Source organism: Diadema setosum, chromosome 5 (assembly GCF_964275005.1).
Source record: "Diadema setosum chromosome 5, eeDiaSeto1, whole genome shotgun sequence".
Classification (NCBI taxonomy): domain Eukaryota; kingdom Metazoa; phylum Echinodermata; class Echinoidea; order Diadematoida; family Diadematidae; genus Diadema; species Diadema setosum.
The window spans coordinates 20,442,599-20,462,470 of NC_092689.1; the positions used below are offsets into that span (position 1 = coordinate 20,442,599).

The 19,872-nt window shown below is 38.7% G+C and overlaps 1 protein-coding gene across 1 annotated transcript in view; it reads right to left on the reverse strand.

Moving 5' to 3' along the window:
• Nucleotides 1–15,472, reverse strand: part of LOC140228627 (aldehyde dehydrogenase family 16 member A1-like) — a 49,925-nt gene extending 34,453 nt beyond the window's left edge. Inside the window, exon 1 of the mRNA XM_072308874.1 lies at nt 15,327–15,472. Within this exon, the coding sequence (XP_072164975.1) occupies nt 15,327–15,440 (114 nt within the window). The 5' untranslated portion in view covers nt 15,441–15,472. The remainder of the gene's footprint in view (nt 1–15,326) is intronic.
• Nucleotides 15,473–19,872: the final 4,400 nt, after the last annotated feature.

Genomic DNA, 19,872 nt, shown 5'->3' on the forward strand with positions numbered 1-19,872 from the left:
CAACATTCGAAATGTGACGGATAGCTTGAGGCAACTGATTTCAAAGGTAAGGTCCAGCATGTGCAAACGATCTTTGTAACCGAATCTTTGTAATCAAACAAATCAAACAAATCAAACAAATCTTTGTAACCGTGAAAGTTGAGATTGTGGTAGCTGAAATAGGAGTGCATTACCAAAGTCAAGTCGGGATGATATAAGAGCATGAACTATTTTTTCTGTGGCTGAACGAGTTAAATACTTGCGAATAATGCCCAAATTGCGTAACTGATATCTCACGGATTTACAGACAGCAGAGATCTGAACAGACATGGACATTGTAGAATCAAATAATACTCCAAGATTTCTACATGACTTAGATGGAGCAATAACCACATCATTGTCAACCGTTAAAGAAGGAAGACTAACCTTGTCAAGTAGAACCTTGGAACCAATAAATAACAACTTTTCCTGATTTAACTTCAATGAATGCGAGCTCATCCACTTTTTGATATCATGGATGCAAGCCTCAAGTTTCTGAATGATGTCAACGACATTGGTTTGGGTAGGTAGAAATGATGCATATATCTGGATATCATCAGCATAACAATGATAGTTAAAAGAGTGACAATGTAAAATCTCTTTCAAACCAGTCAGATAAATCGAGAAAAGCGTTGGGCCCCCGACAGATCCTTCTGGGACACCACAGTCTAATGGAGCAGGATCAGATTTTGCATTATTAACTTGAAGTAGAAAACAATTTAATTTTATTTTTTTGTGACATTCTGATAAAAAATGTCTTGGGATTTCGGGGCATCAGCCTCGACATCTCGCTCTCATTGGGAGCATACATAGGTAAGCTCAGGCTGTTGTATAATACTTCCGGGTTTGCCCTTCACCCCATGACGTCATGAACACGCCCCCAAAATAACCACGGATCTTCCAATTGAGCATGATTCAGAATACAATTTTTCTAAGCAGCCGTTTTCCAAAACGCAATTTTCTAAATGGATGAATTAAAGGACGCTGTGTTTATCATGCTCTGAGCTTGAAATAGGTATAATCCAACAATATTAGCTTTTCTTTCAGTATTCTGCTTTAAACACACTGTGTTCAATACCAGTTGCTGCGATCTACAGTATTTGGCAGATTTTGATGCAGACCTCTACAGCCCCTAACTATACAAAGGGACTCTTGCAAACCCTGTCAAATCATCTTCAACTGGAGGAAGACGGACTATAAAAGCAAGGACATCAAGAAAAAGCCTTGGAAAAATCAGCACGTCTTTGTTTATAACAATGTATTGCTGCAAAAGAACAGGGAGTTGAGGAGACTCTTCGAGGTACACAGTATATTTCTTCGGTTCTGCATGCTAATAAGTTGACTGACTGCAGATCGACAGTTGAATCGGGGTACATCGGGGCACATCGGGCACTTTTCAGTTCTCTGAACGGGGTGACAGCGTGATAAGATCGTATAGATCGTTCAGAGCGTAGATACAACGTGCATCGATCGGATAACATCGGCAACATCGCACTGACAGCGTAGCTACATCGTTCTAAAGCATAGCTGCAGCGGCAGAGATCGTAATGCCTCATTCCCGATCATCGTAGTAAGAGCGTAGCAAGCACGTGTTAGTCGTAACTGCAGCGTACTTAGAGCGTTCTAACATCGTACTGTGTCCAGATCGGCTCAGATTATACCCGATCCTTCCCGATCTGAGAAAATTGTCAAATCGTAGCGAGAACGGCATAGTGGACCAGGGGCTTTACTGTCAAGATCTTACTTCCTACCCCAAGGTTCCGGGGTTTGGTCTGTTCTGATTTCACAATCGATGGCCAGCCCAGCAGCCTCCGCACAGGTGCAGCGGCGGTTAGACAGCACTTCAGTGTACAGTGTACCGATGTGTACAATTGTACCCTGTACACTGCTGTGATACACAGTACAAGCAAGCATGACTGAGCATACATGGTCCAGTTATTTTTCAGAAAATATTAAAGGGACTGTACAGTACTGGTTGAGGTAGGGATTCATGTTTGGAACATTCCTAAGTGAGATAATGAAAATACTTCTATGAAATATGAAAGAGCATGTAATTTTAAGAAGGATTCAACGTTTATTTGATGAAAATTGGTTTTCAAATGGCTGAGATATCCAAAAAAGTGCTAATAATAAAAGGCGACATGCCCCAACTTTATTAGTATCTCTTTGTTTCACCTTGTTTTTGGATATCTCAGCCATTTCAAAACCGATTTTCATCGAATAAACTTTTGATACCCCTTAGAACTGCATGCTCTTTGACATCTCATAGAGCGGTTTCTGAATATCTCACAAAATGTTAAAAGCTAAATCTTCACCTCGACCAGAACTGTACACACCCTTTAATAAATATATATGCATGCAAGCATAGAGTGCGAATGCACATGTTCGCCTATGTTGTATGCAGCTGTAAGTCCTGATACAGATTTGTATGTGTCAGTATCACCATACCACTCAAATTCCATCATCAATCACAACTCTCCCGAACATTACTTTGCTTGATCTAAAATCCATCTTATATATATACCGGTACCCTTTTATACTGCCCACGACTTTAGCTCGCTCCTGAAGTGAGGTACTCTTGTATTATAACTCATATGATGACCAGGGATGACATCTCAGAGCACTTTGTATCCAGTGGAAAAGGCGCTCTAAAAATATCAACTATCATCAATATTATTGTTAAGTCTTAATGTCTTATAAACTCTACATATTTGTTTGTTTGTTTGTTTTTATTTCTGCATTCAATCAGATGCAATTTGAACACAAACTTCAACAAGAGACCCGCGGGTCTAGCGCTCACCTGAGTATCGCATGTTCACCTTTCACGCAGTCACTAATCTAAATTATTCACAGCTCTACCAAAATTTGACCAGGCATTCTCAAGTAGAAGATGAAAATGTACAATAAGGGCCCAAATTTTTTAAGATTCCTTAATTATTGGGGATTGGGGCCCTCTGGGTGGGGCATGGTGCCCATTTTGATAAATTTAGATCCTGACCCCCTAGGGATGCTACCTGCCAAGTTTGACGAAAATCCATCATGAGGTTTTCAGGAAGAAGATGAAAATGTACAATTCAGGCCCCCATTTTGGACCTTCCCAACCACCCCCCCCCCCTGCCCCCGAGGGGCACCCCTGGATCTCCTATGAACAAACTCAAAACTACAGTCATCAATGTACTGACTCATAGTATTATCTTAGCTCTATAACTTCTGATTCTAGAGAAGATTTTTAAAGATTCCTTCATTTTGGGGGTTTGGGCCCCCTGGGGCCCCCTGGGTGGGGCACGGTGCCCATTTTAACAAATTGAGATCCTAACCCCCTAGGGATGTTACCTGCCAAGTTTGGTGAAAATGGGTCATGGGGTTCTCAAGAAGAAGATAAAAATGTACAATTTAGGCCCCATTAGGACCCCTCCTCACCCCCCTCCCCTGGGTCCCAAGGGGGGCACCCCTGATTCTGCCATGAACAAACTTGAAACTACAGTCATCAATGTACTAACTCATAGTATTAACTTAGCTCCATCACTTCTGGTTCTAGAGAAGAACATTTCTAAAGATTCCTTAATTTTTTTTTTTTTTTTTTTTTTGGGGGGGGGGGTTTGCCCCCCTGGGGGCCCCCTGGGTGGGGCATGGTGCCCATTTTAATAAATTGAGTTCCTAACCCCCTAGGGATGCTACCTGCCAAGTTTGGTGAAAATGGGTCATGGGGTTCTCAAGAAGAAGATGAAAATGTACAATTTAGGCCCCATTAGAACACCTCCTCACCCCCCTCCCCTGGGTCCCAAGGGGGGCACCCCTGATCCTGCCATGAACAAACTTGAAACTACAGTCATCAATGTACTAACTCATAGTATTAACTTAGCTCTATCACTTCTGGTTCTAGAGAAGAAGATTTTTACAGATTCCTTAATTTTGGGGGGTTGGGCCCCCCCCCCCCCCCCCCGGGGGCCCCCTGGGTGGGGCATGGTGCCCATTTTAACAAATTGAGTTCCTAACCCCCTAGGGATGCTACCTGCCAAGTTTGATGAAAATCGGTCCTGGGGTTTTCAAGAAGAAGATGAAAATGTAAAAAGTTTATGCACGACGGACGACGGACGACGTACGACGGACGACGGACGACGCACGACGGACGCCGGACGTAGGGCGATCGCAATAGCTCACTTGAGCCTTTGGCTCAGGTGAGCTAAAAAGTACAAAGAATAACAGGTGCAGTGAAATAAATCTATAACAGTAAATAGATACACATAGGTGATTGCATTGAGCAATGTAGATACACAGAAACATAAAATAAGATATACAGTATTTTTTTCAGTAAACAACAGAGATCAATGAATGCAGGAGACCACCATCATAAGCGATTAAGCTTGAAACGGATGGAGGCCTCATAAAATGACTATCCAACGACATACAGTTGTAACTCTCTTGGAGGAAGGTGATCAGGTGAGTGCAGTGCAGTTGCAGGTGAGAGTGCAAGATGCAGTTGAAGGAAGAAAATTGAGATTGACAATACGATAACAATCATTTACTATAAATATTTGTTAGCTTAATTGGTTTGGAGAATATAATTGTATCAAATATCGTTTTAGTGAGGCTTTCAAAGAATAAATACTTGAACAGGACTTTATATTATCCGGGAGATTATTGTCCGGACCCGAATGTGTCACTAATAATTTGGGATTCAAAAGGTGGAAATTTCTACCTACACGAGTAGGGTACGAATGGACAGAAGTATTAAACCTAAACATGTTATTAAACGATGATGGAAGTTGATCATGTATATATTTAAACATAATTACTGCTACTTGAATAATATTCAAATCAAAAACCTTCAATGTTTTAAGCTCATGAAATAAAGAATCAGTATGAGCCAGAAAATGCGATCCTGTACAAATACTTATAACTTTTTTTTTTTGTAATTTGAATATAGAATCTATTTTGGTAGAGCCGCAAGTACCCCATACAACATTGCAATAACTTATATATGGGAGAATTAAGGAATTATATAATAGAAATAAAGTTGAACGAGGAAGAAAGAACTTCAGCTTGAAAATTATCCCTATATTTCTAGAAATACACGTTGTAACATAATGCAAATGCTCATTCCAAGTCAAACTTTCATCTATATATACTCCCAGAAATTCTGAATTCGTTTTCTTTTCTAATGGGATATCATGAATGTTAATATGTATCAGCGTATCTTCATTATGAGAATGAAGTTTGAAATAAATGAAATGAGTCTTTTTTATATTCAAAGAAAGTTTATTAGACTTAAACCAATTTGATACTTTACTAATTTCAATATGTAAAGTATCATTTAAAATCTTAAGATCTGTACGAGAATAAAATATATTGGTATCATCAGCAAATAGAACAAAAGAGAGAAGAGAGGATGTATTAATGATATTATTGACATAAAGAAGGAATAATAGTGGGCTCAGAATTGAGCCTTGAGGAACACCACATTTCATTAAAAGGGGGTCAGATTCACAACCATTAAAAGTAACATATTGTCTTTTATTAGTTAGATAATCTTTAAGCCATAAAAGTGCTTGTCCTCGAATATCATAATGACTAAGTTTAGAGAGTAAAATAGAATGGTCAAGAGTATCGAATGCCTTACTCAAATCACAAAATATACCTGCAACATGTTCTTTGTTTGCCAAGGCACTCGTAATTTTATCATAAATTTGCATTAAATTAAATGTGTATTAATGCTAAATCAGTTGAATATATAGGAATATACAGGGATGATATTGAGGTTTGTTGAAAAAAATAAAAAATCAATATTTTCAGGTGATTTTGATACATGGAAAAGCAAAATAAGTAGACTTGAGAAAAAAAATCTGAAATCAGATTTAAATCTACAGAATATCATGCCTGCATACAAATTGTATGTGACAATGACAAACTTAAATTTTACATCTTCAAGTTATTTTAATCAAAGATTGCTTAATCATGAAATTACAAATACAAGCTGATAACTCGCTTGCTAGTGCCTATCTAGTTTTATGTTGAGTTTGGGGTTGCTAACTCCCTGCCTTTGGGATCTCATTTATAGGAGTGAGAAATCGAATACGCTGCAGTAGTGAAGATCTAACTGTTAGTGTTACAGTATGTGTATATACAGGTTTGTATGGTATTGGTTATCGTACAGCATGGTACATGTAATTCTGGACGTGCACTTCTCTGTGTAATAATGACATTCAATACGTGTGGGACTTCACAGACTAGCATTACAGAGCGTACGGACCGAAATTGCAAAAATGCAACACAAAAATGTATAATCGCTCAAAAATTCACATTTCATCTTAGATTAAGATGAAGAAGTTGATTTATCACAAGATTTTATCGCTTAAATTGTTCGAAATGAAGATAAAGATAAAAAAGAGGGGTTAACTTTTATTGGCATAAAAAGTCCATTTTCCAAGAATCAGAGTGAATGATTTACATAATTTGGAAAATCTGTATAATTTTTAGGACTTTGTGAATAACTAGCGTTATTTTTGGCCGAAATTCCATCTTCCGAGTATGGAATTTAGAGCTACAAAAAATAAGCGTCTGGTGATAGATAAGATCCACTCTCAAGCTCTCCTACTCCTACGACCTACGTCATTCATCACTGGGAGCTTGGGCTGTCTGTATAGATTCTCTAGCTTGTTGTTAGTGGTGCTTAAAGGTGCTTCATTCAGTTTTGAATATTTATGCCTTTATCTTAATGTTAGAGATTCACACTCAAACAAGGAAAAGTAGAAATTACGCGGTGCGTAATATATGTCCCCGCCGGAAGTAGCATTTTGTAGCAAATGTACAATACAGGTCAAAAATCAAGGTCAAAGGTCAAAGAAGTCAAGGGTCAAAATTCTGTGTAGAAGTTTTGAAGCCCTCACCTAGTGCCATCACATAAAGCAAACGGAAGTGAAATTGGGTTAGAAATGGCAAAGGAGTAGCATTTTGTAGCAAAATGTACAATGCAGGTCAAAAATCAAGGTCAAAGGTCAAAGAAGTCAAAGGTCAAAATTCTGTGTAGAAGTTTTGAAGCCCTCACCTAGTGCCATCACATAAAGCAAATGGAATCGAAATCGGGTTAGAAATGGCGAAGGAGTAGCATTTTGTAGCCAATGTACAATATAGGTCAAAAATCAAGGTCAAAGGTCAAAGAAGTCAAAGGTCAAAATTCTGTGTATAACTTTTGAAGCCCTCACCTAGTGCCATCACATAAAGTAAACGGAATCGAAATCGTGTTAGAAATGGCGAAGAAGTAGCATTTTGAAGCAAAATGTACAATATAGGTCAAAGGTCAAGGTCAAAGGTCACAACTGAAATTCTGTGTAGAAGTTTCAAAGTTCCCATGTAGTGCTATCATATAAAGCAAACAGAATCAAAATTGGCTCATAAATGACAGAGAAGTACCAAATTGAACATTTTGATCACACACGGACGGACAGACGGACGGACAGACGGACGGACACACGGACACACACATGAACGGAGCCTGTTTCATAGTCCCCTGCTCGAACTCGTTCGGCGGGGACAATTAAGGTATTGTATATAATTCTAAGGAGAGGCATAAAAAAATAAGAAAAAAATAAAGTTAGGAAGGGAGAATAAGAATAACTAAAGAAAAAGAAGAAAAAAGTGTTTTAAAAAAAAGCAAAAACCAGGGGTGAGGCTCGAACCCGGGACCTTTAGATTAAAAGTCCAATGCGCTATGCACTGACCTATTTCATCCCCCAGGCTCTGTGTATTTTAAAAGCAAAATTTTGTAATGCGCAGTAGAGTATATCATTATAGTAGCTGCGCAATATGTCCTTTATTATTTAATATTATTATCATTATAAAATGACGCTACATCGAGCCAAGTGCCAATTTCAACCAAGTTTTTCGACGTGATGTTGACGTCGTATGAAAAAACGGAGGGTACACTAACAATAGCCCAAAGTCTCAGCTACAACATATTAAAATCTGGGAGAAAATCACCAAAGGATAAGTGAGCTAGTGCTCGAAAAAGATAGTCATGTCAATTTTCATTTCAAGAAAAACTGCACTTCCATAGAGATAACACGTAAACTGGTCAAATTTGACAAGGTTACTTTCAATCCATTTTTATGAGGTGATGCTGTCATCCAATCAAAATGTTGAAGATATACTTATGAAAGAACATTTAATGAGCTAGAACATACTGAAATCTGGGTGAAAATCGGCAAAGGAAAGGTGAGATACGCTGGAGTAAACTTGAAATTTGATGATGTCATTTTGAAAATTTACTTTTTTTATTTTATTAAGAAATTTGATATCTTTTGATCATTTTTCCAGCATCGCCAACCCATGAAATGACATGTACAACTCATCAGCTCTCAGAATATATGTAAAGAAAATGGGGGGTCACCATCCATCCTGACGAGTAAAATTGGATTTAAAATTGGCGGTTTTTTGGCATAGTTGCACTGTATATATATCGCCATTGACGCACGCGCGGAATTTCAACTTTGACGGGCCCGTATGACGTCATATTGAGTCGGATTGACTTGAAACTTGGTAGAATTATTCCTTGACATTTTAGACATTCGATCCATGTGAAAAAAATGGGAAATTTCTATTGCATATGAGCTCTGCGTGCGTACTTTTTATGCGTGTGCACGTACGCATCCGTCCATTTTTTTTCAATTTTTTTGAAAAATGCTCCAAATAATCTGAAACGTGTGCAAAAAAATTTTGAGCTCGATTGGAGCATGTAAATATTTCAACGCGCGCGTACGCGCACATTTTAAGTGTAGAGATGAATTTCGAGAATATGAGAATGACCTTGACTTGAACTATATATGTGATGTAAATTTCATTGAAAAATTCCATTCCATTAATGAGATACATAGTTTTATGAATGAAAATGTGTTTTCATATAATGACGTCATAGTGACGTCACGGTCGACTGATCACAGTGATTTTACTAGATCTGTCATCTTTGGGACATGATACATATGGTATAAGTTTGAAATTGATAGGCAGAGGACTTTCTGCACAACTTTTGAGGAGAAATAAAGAAAGAAGAAGAAGAAGAACAAAGAATCCATACAGAAACAGAAGGTGATCACCTAAAAAAAATAACAGATGTTTTGATACACCCATGCATGCAAAACCCCACCTCGCATCAATCTTCAATGCAGTCGAGTTCCATTTTCCTCCGTATTGATATTGTATACTGTACTTCAGTTTTAGGCTGGTTTACCACGCAATCAAAGACCTTTAAACAATTTGGCGGTCATAATTATGGTCGTATACTGAGAACGTTCGTGTGCTCTATCTCGCTCCAAGTCTGACCATCATCCCAACCAGTGAATGTTGTGCTGTGTACATACAGTTAAACTCGCATAAGTCGATCTTCTCGGGACTGAGCAAAACACATCGACTTAGGCGAGTTTCGACTTGTGCGTAAGTCGAAAAAATCGACTTACAGTTACACCACGCGTACATATATGTATAATGTACATGTATGTTGTCTACTCTGGAGCCGAGAGCTGGAGCGGTGTGCGCGATATTTGCCCTTCAAATGTTACCGTAAATCATTTTCAAATGTAAAAACAAGCAACCGACATTCATTCTAGGATCTTACGGAGCTGAATATCATCCTTATTCATTTCCGAACGTGAAAGCAAACATTCGCTTTTCATTTTATCATCTGAGCCGATTGATACCGTTAATCATTTCCAAATGTAAAAGACACAATCTGTTACTTATTTTAGCATCGTACGGAGCAGAACATTACCGTTATTCGATCTCCAAATTCAAAAGAAAACACCCGACATTTATTTCATGATCGTAAGGACCCGAATGTTACTGCTGTCCACTTCCGAAAGTGAAATGAATCATCTGACAATAAGGAATTATGTCAGCATCGTAAGGAGCCGAATGTTATACTGTTTTTCATATTCGAACGTCAAGGCAGACATCCGACATTTACTTTACCATCAAACGCAGCTGAATTTTATCGTTATTCATTTCGAAATATTAAATAGCAAATGTCTGATATTTATTTTAGCATCTTAATTATGGAGCAGAATGTTACTGCTATTCACTTCCGAACGTAAAAGCAATCATCTGACATTTATTTTGGCATCTTCCGGAGCCGAATGTTACATGCTATTTACTATCGAACGTAAAAAAAAAAGCGAACATTCGGCATTTATTTCATCATCGTATGGAGTTGAATATTATTGTTATTAATTTCAGAACGTCAAAGGGATCATTCGACATATATTTTAGCATCTTCCGGAGCTGAATGTTATTATCATTTACTTTCGGACGTAAAAGCAAACATCCGGCATTTATTTCATCATCGTACTGAGTTGAATACTATTGTTATTCATTTCCGAATGCCAAAGCAAACATTCAACATTTATTTTAGCATCTTCCGGAGCTGAATGTTATTACTATTTACTTTCGAACATAAAAGAAAACATCAGACATTTATTTTATCATCGGACGGAGCTGAATACTATTGTTATTCATTTCCGAATGTCAAAGCAAATATATCAAACATTAACTTTACCATCAAACGCAGCTAAATGTTACTGTTATTCATTTCAAAATTTAAAAGCAAACATCCGACAGTTATTTAGCATCGTATGGAGAAGAATATTGCTGCTACATGTATTCACTTCCGAACGTAAAAACAATCATCTGACATTTCTTTTAGCATCTTCTGGAGCCGAATGTTATTGCTATTTACTTTTGAAAGTAAAAGCAAACATCCGACATTTATCTCATCGTCGTACAAAGTTGTAATATTATTGCTATTCATTTCCAAACATGAAAGGGATAATTCGACATTTACTTTAGCATCTTCCGGAGATGAATGTTATTGTTATTTACTTTCGAACGTAAAAGTAAACATCCGGCATTCATTTTATCATCGTATGGAGTTGAATATCATTATTATTCATATCTGGACGTCAAAGCAAACATTCGACATTTATTTCAGCATCTTCCGGAGCCGTATTTTATCCTTATTCATTTCCGAACGCAAAATCAAATATCTGACATTAATTTCAGCACCGTACGGAACTGAATCTTACCATTATTCATTTCCAAAATTATAAGCAAACATCCGACATTTATTTTAGTATTATACGGAGTCGAATATTACCGTTATTCATTTCCAAAATTAAGAACATCCGGCTTTTGTGGTGGCCCGGCGTGCGTTTTTGGTGACCCCGGTCGCAAATCAACCATTCGCGAAATCGTGATTTGATTCGCGAAAAGAAAGCTAAATATAAGGCATAGATCGCTACACTCGGCAGGGGCTACGTCGTCCTTTCACCAGGTCTTGGTAACGGAAACCAAAATCTTGCGTGAGTTCTTGCGTTACCTATCCTTAATGTCAACGAAGCATCGTTAATTTGCGCTTGGGATCATTACTCATCGTTACTAAATGAAACGTTAATTTTCCCGATCGTTTCAGTTACTAACGATTCAGGTGAAACCGCTTGGTTAATGAAACGTTAATGTTAATTAACGCAAAGATTCTTTTGGTATATACAGTATGTAAACAAAAACTGGCGTCTCGTGATTTTGACAGTGATTTATTACACAATAAAATCTTATTCGACTTAAGCACAGTGAATTCAATGGTTTTTCCGTGAAAGTGTTCTTGGAATTTCATCGACTTAGGCGAGTATTCGACTTAAAAAATTTGACTTGTGAGTGAATTAATACACGTAAGTCAATGGGGAAAAATCGGGACTTTTTAAAATCATCGACTTGCGCGATTATTCGACATATGCGATGTCGACTTAGGCGAGTTTAACTGTACTTTACATAATACAGACATGCTATGCATGGCCAGCCAGCAAAGGCCAAAAACTGAGAAGTGCTGTGACATGAAAGCGTTACACCATGCATACGATCTGGCCTATACATATCGCATGCGCGCACATTTGGCTTTGCATATTTGCATTTCAGAGAGACAACCGGTACCGGTACTCTGGAAAGGTGTAGCTAGTCAGCAACATTTTTTTTTTTTCCTGTGCAATTTCAACTTACCAATTAACCATGGAGAACATGTAAGTGGCCAACAAAGGTTTTATCACCAATTTAACATAACTGTTCATTCTAAGTATACTTTAAAAATTCACTTTTAGTATGCACCAAATAGACTAATTCAAGATATAAAATGCAAAAGCTCCCTACCATGGGATTAGGGACACCCCCCTCCCACACCCTCCACCCGCTCGGTCGCTCCGCTCCCTCGGGCTTGGTTGACGTTGCTTCGCTCCCAAATCCCGGTGGCCCAGTTTAATCGACAAACAAGCAAAAAAAAAAAAAGAAAGAAAAGGCGGTAATCATGTAGAAATGCACACCATGCACACCTACCATTTCCTTCCTTAATTTGTCAATGAAAACTTCTTGTATGTTACGACCAAAATCACTCTGAGAATGATCGCACAAAAGAAACAATCAACTAATGTTCAGGCGGTTTATTAACAGTGATATTGTGGGTACAGACTCGTAATCGGCTTTCACATCAGTACAATAATGATCAATAGAAACAATTACGGATGAATGATCCTTGACGCACCGATGAATGATTCCTCCGACGTAACTCCAAAGGCACAGGTTGCATTAATCCACAGTATAAATCCGGGGTAAAATCCACGATAGATGTCCACAGCAAAACGTGTAGAATCCAAACGTTGTGACGACCACGTCCAGTTGATGCGTTGAATGATGATTCACTTTATAATGTCCAGCAAGGAATCCAGCCCGTCACAGCTTTGCCGTAATAATGTCCGTTGACACTAAAATATGGAGTCTATCTCCAATGTAGGCAAATTAATTCTCTGCAGGCAAAATGTCTCCCAGGCCTTATCTCCACAAACACAGGTTGTATAGCAGGTCAGCAGGTAACACAGGACTGACTATAACAAGTCGCTTCAGAACCAGAAGTGACGTAACTCTCAGAGCAGAGGTGTTGGGTACTCTGCCTACCTCAGAATTTCTCCTGCTTATATACTATCCATTCACCCCTTTCTAGTACATTCTGTAATTTTCTCCAACCTGGGGCCACATACCTGAACATACTAGCAAGTCCAAATTCCAGGAATCCTGGATGACTCACTGTCTAACTATGTGCATAACATCATTGCCAAAATTAACTACCAATCACATTGGGTTACAAGGGCAGTGCCTCACTCAACCAGCACTTCCTAGAATTTTCTGGAATGGGTGAAATCATTCTAGATTGAGTGAGCTATAATGTATTTCCTGTCACATGCATACATGTACTGTAGCTACATTGTATACCATGTAGAAAATTCTCCACTGATCTGGTCAGCCTGTATGTACATGTACTATATCTATATCATATAGAATGTTCTCCATTATTCTGGTCCACCTGTGTACATACACATTAAAACAACCATGCATACAGCCTTGATACATGTACATAACTACTTGTGTGTACATTTTGTGACATGTAGCTATCAGAAATGTCAAGATGGACCATATCTGACGGTTTCATGAAATTTCATAGCCAATTACAGAAGAAAAGTAGCTAATTTTGACTCAAAAGTACGCCGATTGACGGCTGTGTCAGCATTGCATGATGAATGATCGATTATGTGGAAGAGCGATAAAACGATGATAATCGATCGTTGTAGTCTGTGATACAGCCGCTTGTTTGGTGTTTAACCACAAAAATTACAGTACGTCGGCTTGACAGTAAAAAGTGGAAGAAAGAAAGTGATCTTGATGCGTCTGTTTTTTATCAGTTTTAGTTAATTTTCTCCTGTGTGTGCATATGACTGTATATCTATCACCATTTTTTGCTGACTAAATGATGGAAGGATAATATGTGTACAAAACAGTAAAAGATATATAAAAAAAGAGAAAATGATATCCATCATTAATATTGCACAATAAAATGGACCTTTACTACAAAACAAAAGCAAATATTGGGGTTGCAGTTCTTGTATACATAATTGAAAAAATGAAATGGAAAAATTAATACTATCATAAAAACAATTATTTATACAATGTACTATAATTCGAACTTATACATTAAAAACATATCGCCATGTCAATTTCAATATTCTGTTTCCACAGCGCCATGAGTATCTTTTTAGGTGAAATGAGCACTTTATAACTAAGAAGTCCACTATATTACTACACGATTGTACACTTTTTCTAACACTATTCTCATTAATTTATTATTATTAGGCCTATATGTAGACTACTAGAAACAAATCCCCTTTGAATTCAACTTCCTTCTCATCTTCTTTTCTCTCTCTTTCTCTCTCTCTCCCTCCTTCTAATAGCCTTACCTTTTTCTTCCACTTTTCCTTCAACTTCATTCTATTCCCTTCAACACTATTCAAATTATAAAATTATCAACTTTTGCCAAGATGAAATCAATACTTGCCACAATCTTTAAAGAAAGGACGTCCAAATCCTGATATAAATAATCTGTATCAATAATTTGAAAAGTATTAGTAATAGTGATAAGATCGTGAAGATTGTGGCAATGGAAACAATGAGAAAAAAAAATACTAAAAATAAAGTAGGCCCTACACATATTGCACGAATCGCGTTCGATATTGTGAATAGAATCTAGTAGACCCTAAACGGCTAATTAGAGATTACCAGAATCGATTATAATCGTTGACATCGTTCTCTGTGAAATCGATGCATTACTTACTACGTCGGAGATAATGTTCGCGACAACCGTACTTTTCAGCTCCGATTTCTCATTTTTCTTCCCTTTTGGCTTTCTAATTCCATGAAAATCTCAGATATGGTTCAATTTAGCATCTCCAATAGCTGCACAAAATTTGATTGACAAACGGCGAAGCGAACGGTAACGTTAACGTTAGGTGTGCATTTCTACATGATTACCGAAACTTGCGAAAAGGCTTCTCTTCTGCGCAAGTTTCTGGTGCAAAAATTAATGGGGAGAGGGCCCCCCCCCCCCCCTTATCCGCCACTGGCTCCCTCGCAATATCTCACTCTCACCTGTCGGTCACACTCAACTTCACACTCGACTTCACAGGTTACCATGGCAGCCCTGAGAACAAAACTATAATTTAACTATAATAGATACTTTGTACAAACAGATAAACCCAATAGTCAATACAATAGCGGGTAAGCGCCGTGCAGTGCAGTGCATCAATTGTTATATAAATTTATAAAAATTCTCCTGACTTCATCAAGTTAATAATGACAAATACCTCTTCTCACTACCAAGGCAAGGCAAGCGCACTGGAAAAAAAATAGTGAATAATAGCCTACAAGTGTAGTCTATATATGGGACTACTCACCTGTGCAGCATTAGGAGCTTCTGGATTTGGACCATATTCCATACTGTCAAAGATGGCTTGAACGGAATTAGGGGGCATAGAAGATGGACCACTAGATGGAGTAGCCGCCGCCATGATTGAAAATGTATTTACAGATTTTATCTGGCTATCTGTCTCCACGCTGCTGTGCTTGCCGTTTGCTAGCCGTGTGTGACTCTAGCGTACCCTGGTTGCACGCGCCGTACCCACCGAACTAAAAGTTCAGTGGCCCTACCACATACATGAGTACATGTACCGTGTACCCGCACGCGGCGGGCCCGCCCGCTACTTTACAGGCTCGGCTAGCTAGACTATCGTGACTGGCGATACGATCTAACGTTACAAGCATCTCGCATGTGATGCGTAGGCCTATAAGCGTGAGACGATGATGATTAGGTGCTAACTTAAACTTGTTAGGTGGACGGTGAAGACATCCGGTCGGCGCCAGTTATCACATCAAAACGGCCTCTGTTACTGCTTATAATCGTTAAATTCGATAACCATAAAACTGTAACTGTACAAATAGGAGACGAAGGAGCTTATTGTGACTCTGGGATGGAGTAGTCAGTAGACCCTCTTGAGACTTTTTCTACAGATGCTAGCTGGTGCTAGATTCCATGATCATCTGAGCGATGTAACCGGTACCAAGTATAAGTTACCGGCAAAACCGGTGCAGCAGCAGTGCAGTGCAGTGGCAGTTTGCCCATCCTCTAACGTTTAACACTCTAACAGTTACGACGTTTAACAGTTAGAAGTCAAGAGAACTTGTTGTATACAACTAGAACTGCTAGTAATAAGGTGGTCTACGCAGTGTGGTTGCAAAGGGTGAGTAAAATTAACCGCAGCACTTTCTAAATCCCAATTGCCACTTTTCCAACTGGCTGGCATAGACCACTAGGCTATATACTAAATTTTACTCCAAAATGGATTCATGACATGTGTAAATTAATCATGGAAACCATTTGACCGAAAGATCGGTCTGTATCTGTCTGTCGGGGAATGTTCCGCGGAGACTACGTCTGGCTTCACGGATCCCCTCCGTATACGGAGGACAGCGTTAATGGCAAAATAAAAAAGAGTCCTCCGGACAGACGGATCTTTCTGTCTAGGAAACCATTTGAGACATTGAAACTAGGAGACCCCATTTTAGTAGATCCAGCCAGTGTAACTGTTACTGAGTGTTAGACTCTAGTCTAGATATAGGCCTAATGTTAGACTATTTTGCTCTGGTTTGCAGTGTATGGGTTAGGTTCTAACGTTTGACAGAAAAATTGGAAAAATCCCTCTGCTCTGGAGGCATGGGAGGAGGAGTCTGTTTTTTGACGTAGGGCCTACTCAGTGGTACTCTTCTCCATAGACATTACCATTTACAGAGACAGAGTGTGATTGAATGTACCAGGATCACCTATCTCCACCCTACCTATCTATGCAGCTTGTTTATTTCAAAAGTATAAAACAAATTTGCTTAAGTTTTGCTTTAAATATGCCGTAAATACTGCAGTTTCGAATCTCTTGACCGTCCTGTTGATTCTGAATCTCTGTAATGTTAGTGAAATAACTGAACACCATTTTAGTGCCTTTGATGCATTTTCTTTGCTTTGCGCGGCTTGAAAGGGTACCTCGGGCTCAAATGACTGAAACATGTTTAGTTAGAGTCGAGGCTCCAGTTTGCTGCAGGGGTCCAGTTTGCGGCACCCCTAGGAATATCTAACCATCATAGGTCCATATCTTCAAAAGTAGAAGGGTATTTTTTTTCTAAATTGTTTTATTTGAAGAGCAACTGAAGAGCTTTCTTTTAATACCAGAATCATGAAATATAACTCGGATTATGGCCTTCAAAATTCTAATTTAAACCGTCTGTGTCACACTGTTTTTAAAAAAGTATGACTTTCTTAACAAAACATTAAGATTTTGTTCTGTTGCTAGGCAACCACCATCATCCCTTGTTTGTATCTTTATACAAAATCTTACTATGAAAAGAGGCCTGGCATGGTAAGGTCAGGATTCTTCGTCTTCTTCCATAGAAAGTACATCCCTCTTAGTAGAGTATAGTCGTACCGAGTGCAGTGAGGTGCGTGGTCACGAGAACACGTGTAGTGCAGAATACAGTGTGAACACACACAAATTAAAGGAGGAGGGCAAAAAAAGTGCAAGTAAAAACCAAATATCTTGCTGTTTTATCGGAGGGTGATTCCTCGTGTAACTGTGTTAAATATTCTAACATTCATTTCCTTTGTCAGCTTTGAGGATTGCAACAGTGACCAAAATGTCGGGGATGGATCCGGTTTGCGGCACCATGGGATTTACACACATAGTGCTATTTTACATGTCAAAATGGGTGGGAAATTGATGAAATACATGCTATCTTGAAAAACTATGAAATCGTGAAGGATCGAGATAATGAATCCAAATAAAGTGTTCTAACAAGCTGAAAACTAGTTGGACCATCTAAAAATATTTGTTTTTTGCACAATTTTAATGTTTGAAGAAATCAGGGGACATTTTTGTGTAGGGTGCTGCAAACTGGACCCCCCTGCCGCAAACTGGGTCCTCTTGGTGGTTGCAAATTTTCTGCATAAAATTGATTATTATGACTAGGGTAATTGTCCACCATACAAAATTGTGATGCAGTGTCAAGAGGCCTTTGGTACCTCTTCCAATTAAAAAAAAAAAAAAAAAAAAAAAAATTAATTTCTGTTGCCTGTTTTACCAGAATACTACTAAATACCCTTGAAAAGGCCTTAACCTGCTGCAAACTGGGTCCGCTACAGTTTAGTTAGTTTGCTCAAGGAGGTACTACAGTGTAGGCTTGCCTAGTACCTCCTTGGTTTGTTTATGAGTTTGTTTTTTGTCTGAACATTAGTTTTTAGTATTTTCATAGCTTATGGCGCTTCATCCCACGCGTACCTTTTCGTTCTGTGATGCAAACAGCCATGATACGCAGGGTGCTGATGTTAAGTTACCCTGCCGATATATGGTAGGAGAGTTGATCGTATCGCCAGACGCTTTTTTTTTTCGTGGCTCTGAATTCCTGAATTCCGTACTCAGAGGACAAATCCCGTACACATTCTCACCGAACGGATGACAAAGAAAAAAATCAGCAAATGAGGCTCAAATTACGTGTATGTATTTTACGGTAAAATGTCTATCTTGAACATTTCGAACAGTTCACGCGATAAAACCGTACGAAAAATCGACAATCAAATTTTACGTGCTTTGTCTATGGGAGCGCGGGTGATGAGTTGCGGGCCTTGCAGGCCCTTCATTTGTGCACAACTTTCCGCATCGTTTGCGTTTGAGGACGAAAGCTGCAAATTTCTGGTTTTGATCAGTGAACTTGTGGTTCAGTTGGAATCTTCAGCATTTTTCCTGTGTGTGAGTGGGATTTCATAGAATTTCAGTTACCATACGAAATGGGATTCAAACATGCATAAATATTAACTATGATGAGGTGCGGGTCACTCAACTACTGTATAAATCTGAGGTAAAATGTGAATTTCTTCGTGTTTTTACATTTTTATGTGGCGTTTTTTGCGATTTCGGTCCATGCAACGTTCTGTGAGGTCAATCTACGAAGTCTCGCGCGTACTGAATGTCATCAGTACGCAAAAATGTGCGTGTCCGGAATTACCATGCTGTCCGGTAATACCATATCTGTGATACCCATACCCTTACCACCTTATCATACAAAGGAGGGGATCGGGACTCCGTGAAGCCAGACGTAGTCTCCGCGGAAAATATTTCCCTGACGACAAGATACTCATTGTTAAACCGATCTTTCAGTCAATGTATGGATATGACTGATGTGTGTCTTTACTGTCATTACATCAGTGTCAATCACACTCACGTCACAGTGTCACTAAATACGGCTGTAACTATAAACTAGGAAATCAAAATGAAACATTCCGTCAGATTGGCTTCACATTACTTTCACAATTTCACACAATAACTTAATTAGCGATAAACTGTAAAAAATAAAGTCAAATCAGGTAATAATCTACGAGTAAAACTTGGCCTAACGGGTAAACTTTGCCCCTATTTGACCCCACTACAAGGGGCTGAGTTTACCCATAAATACAGTGGAGTATGTAGAAATATCACCATGGCATTCCTGGTGGACTTTCGGAAGACATGATATGTTTGAGTGGGCTGGCTAACTTACAGTACGGTTAGTTACATTCAGGTGGTGATCCTTAACCTCAAGGATAAGCTAACGTGGAGGATAAGCTTGATGTTACATGTAAGTATGAGGCGCCAAGTGGTGCATAGTGTCCTTTGTTATGAAATGACAATTTCGTGTTGAAATTGTTTTTTCACAAGTGACATCAATGGATATTGTCAACTTGATGTATCAGGAATCCAAATCAATCAAAAAATGTGCATTTTCATGTGGCTGTGCGCAAAATGCGCAGAGATTTTTGAAACACAATATTGTCTGAAACATATAGAAAATCGGTCAGTGTTAAAATTTTGACGCGCATGTAGGCGTGCATCCTGACTGACAAGCACTGTGCAAAGAGATCAAGTG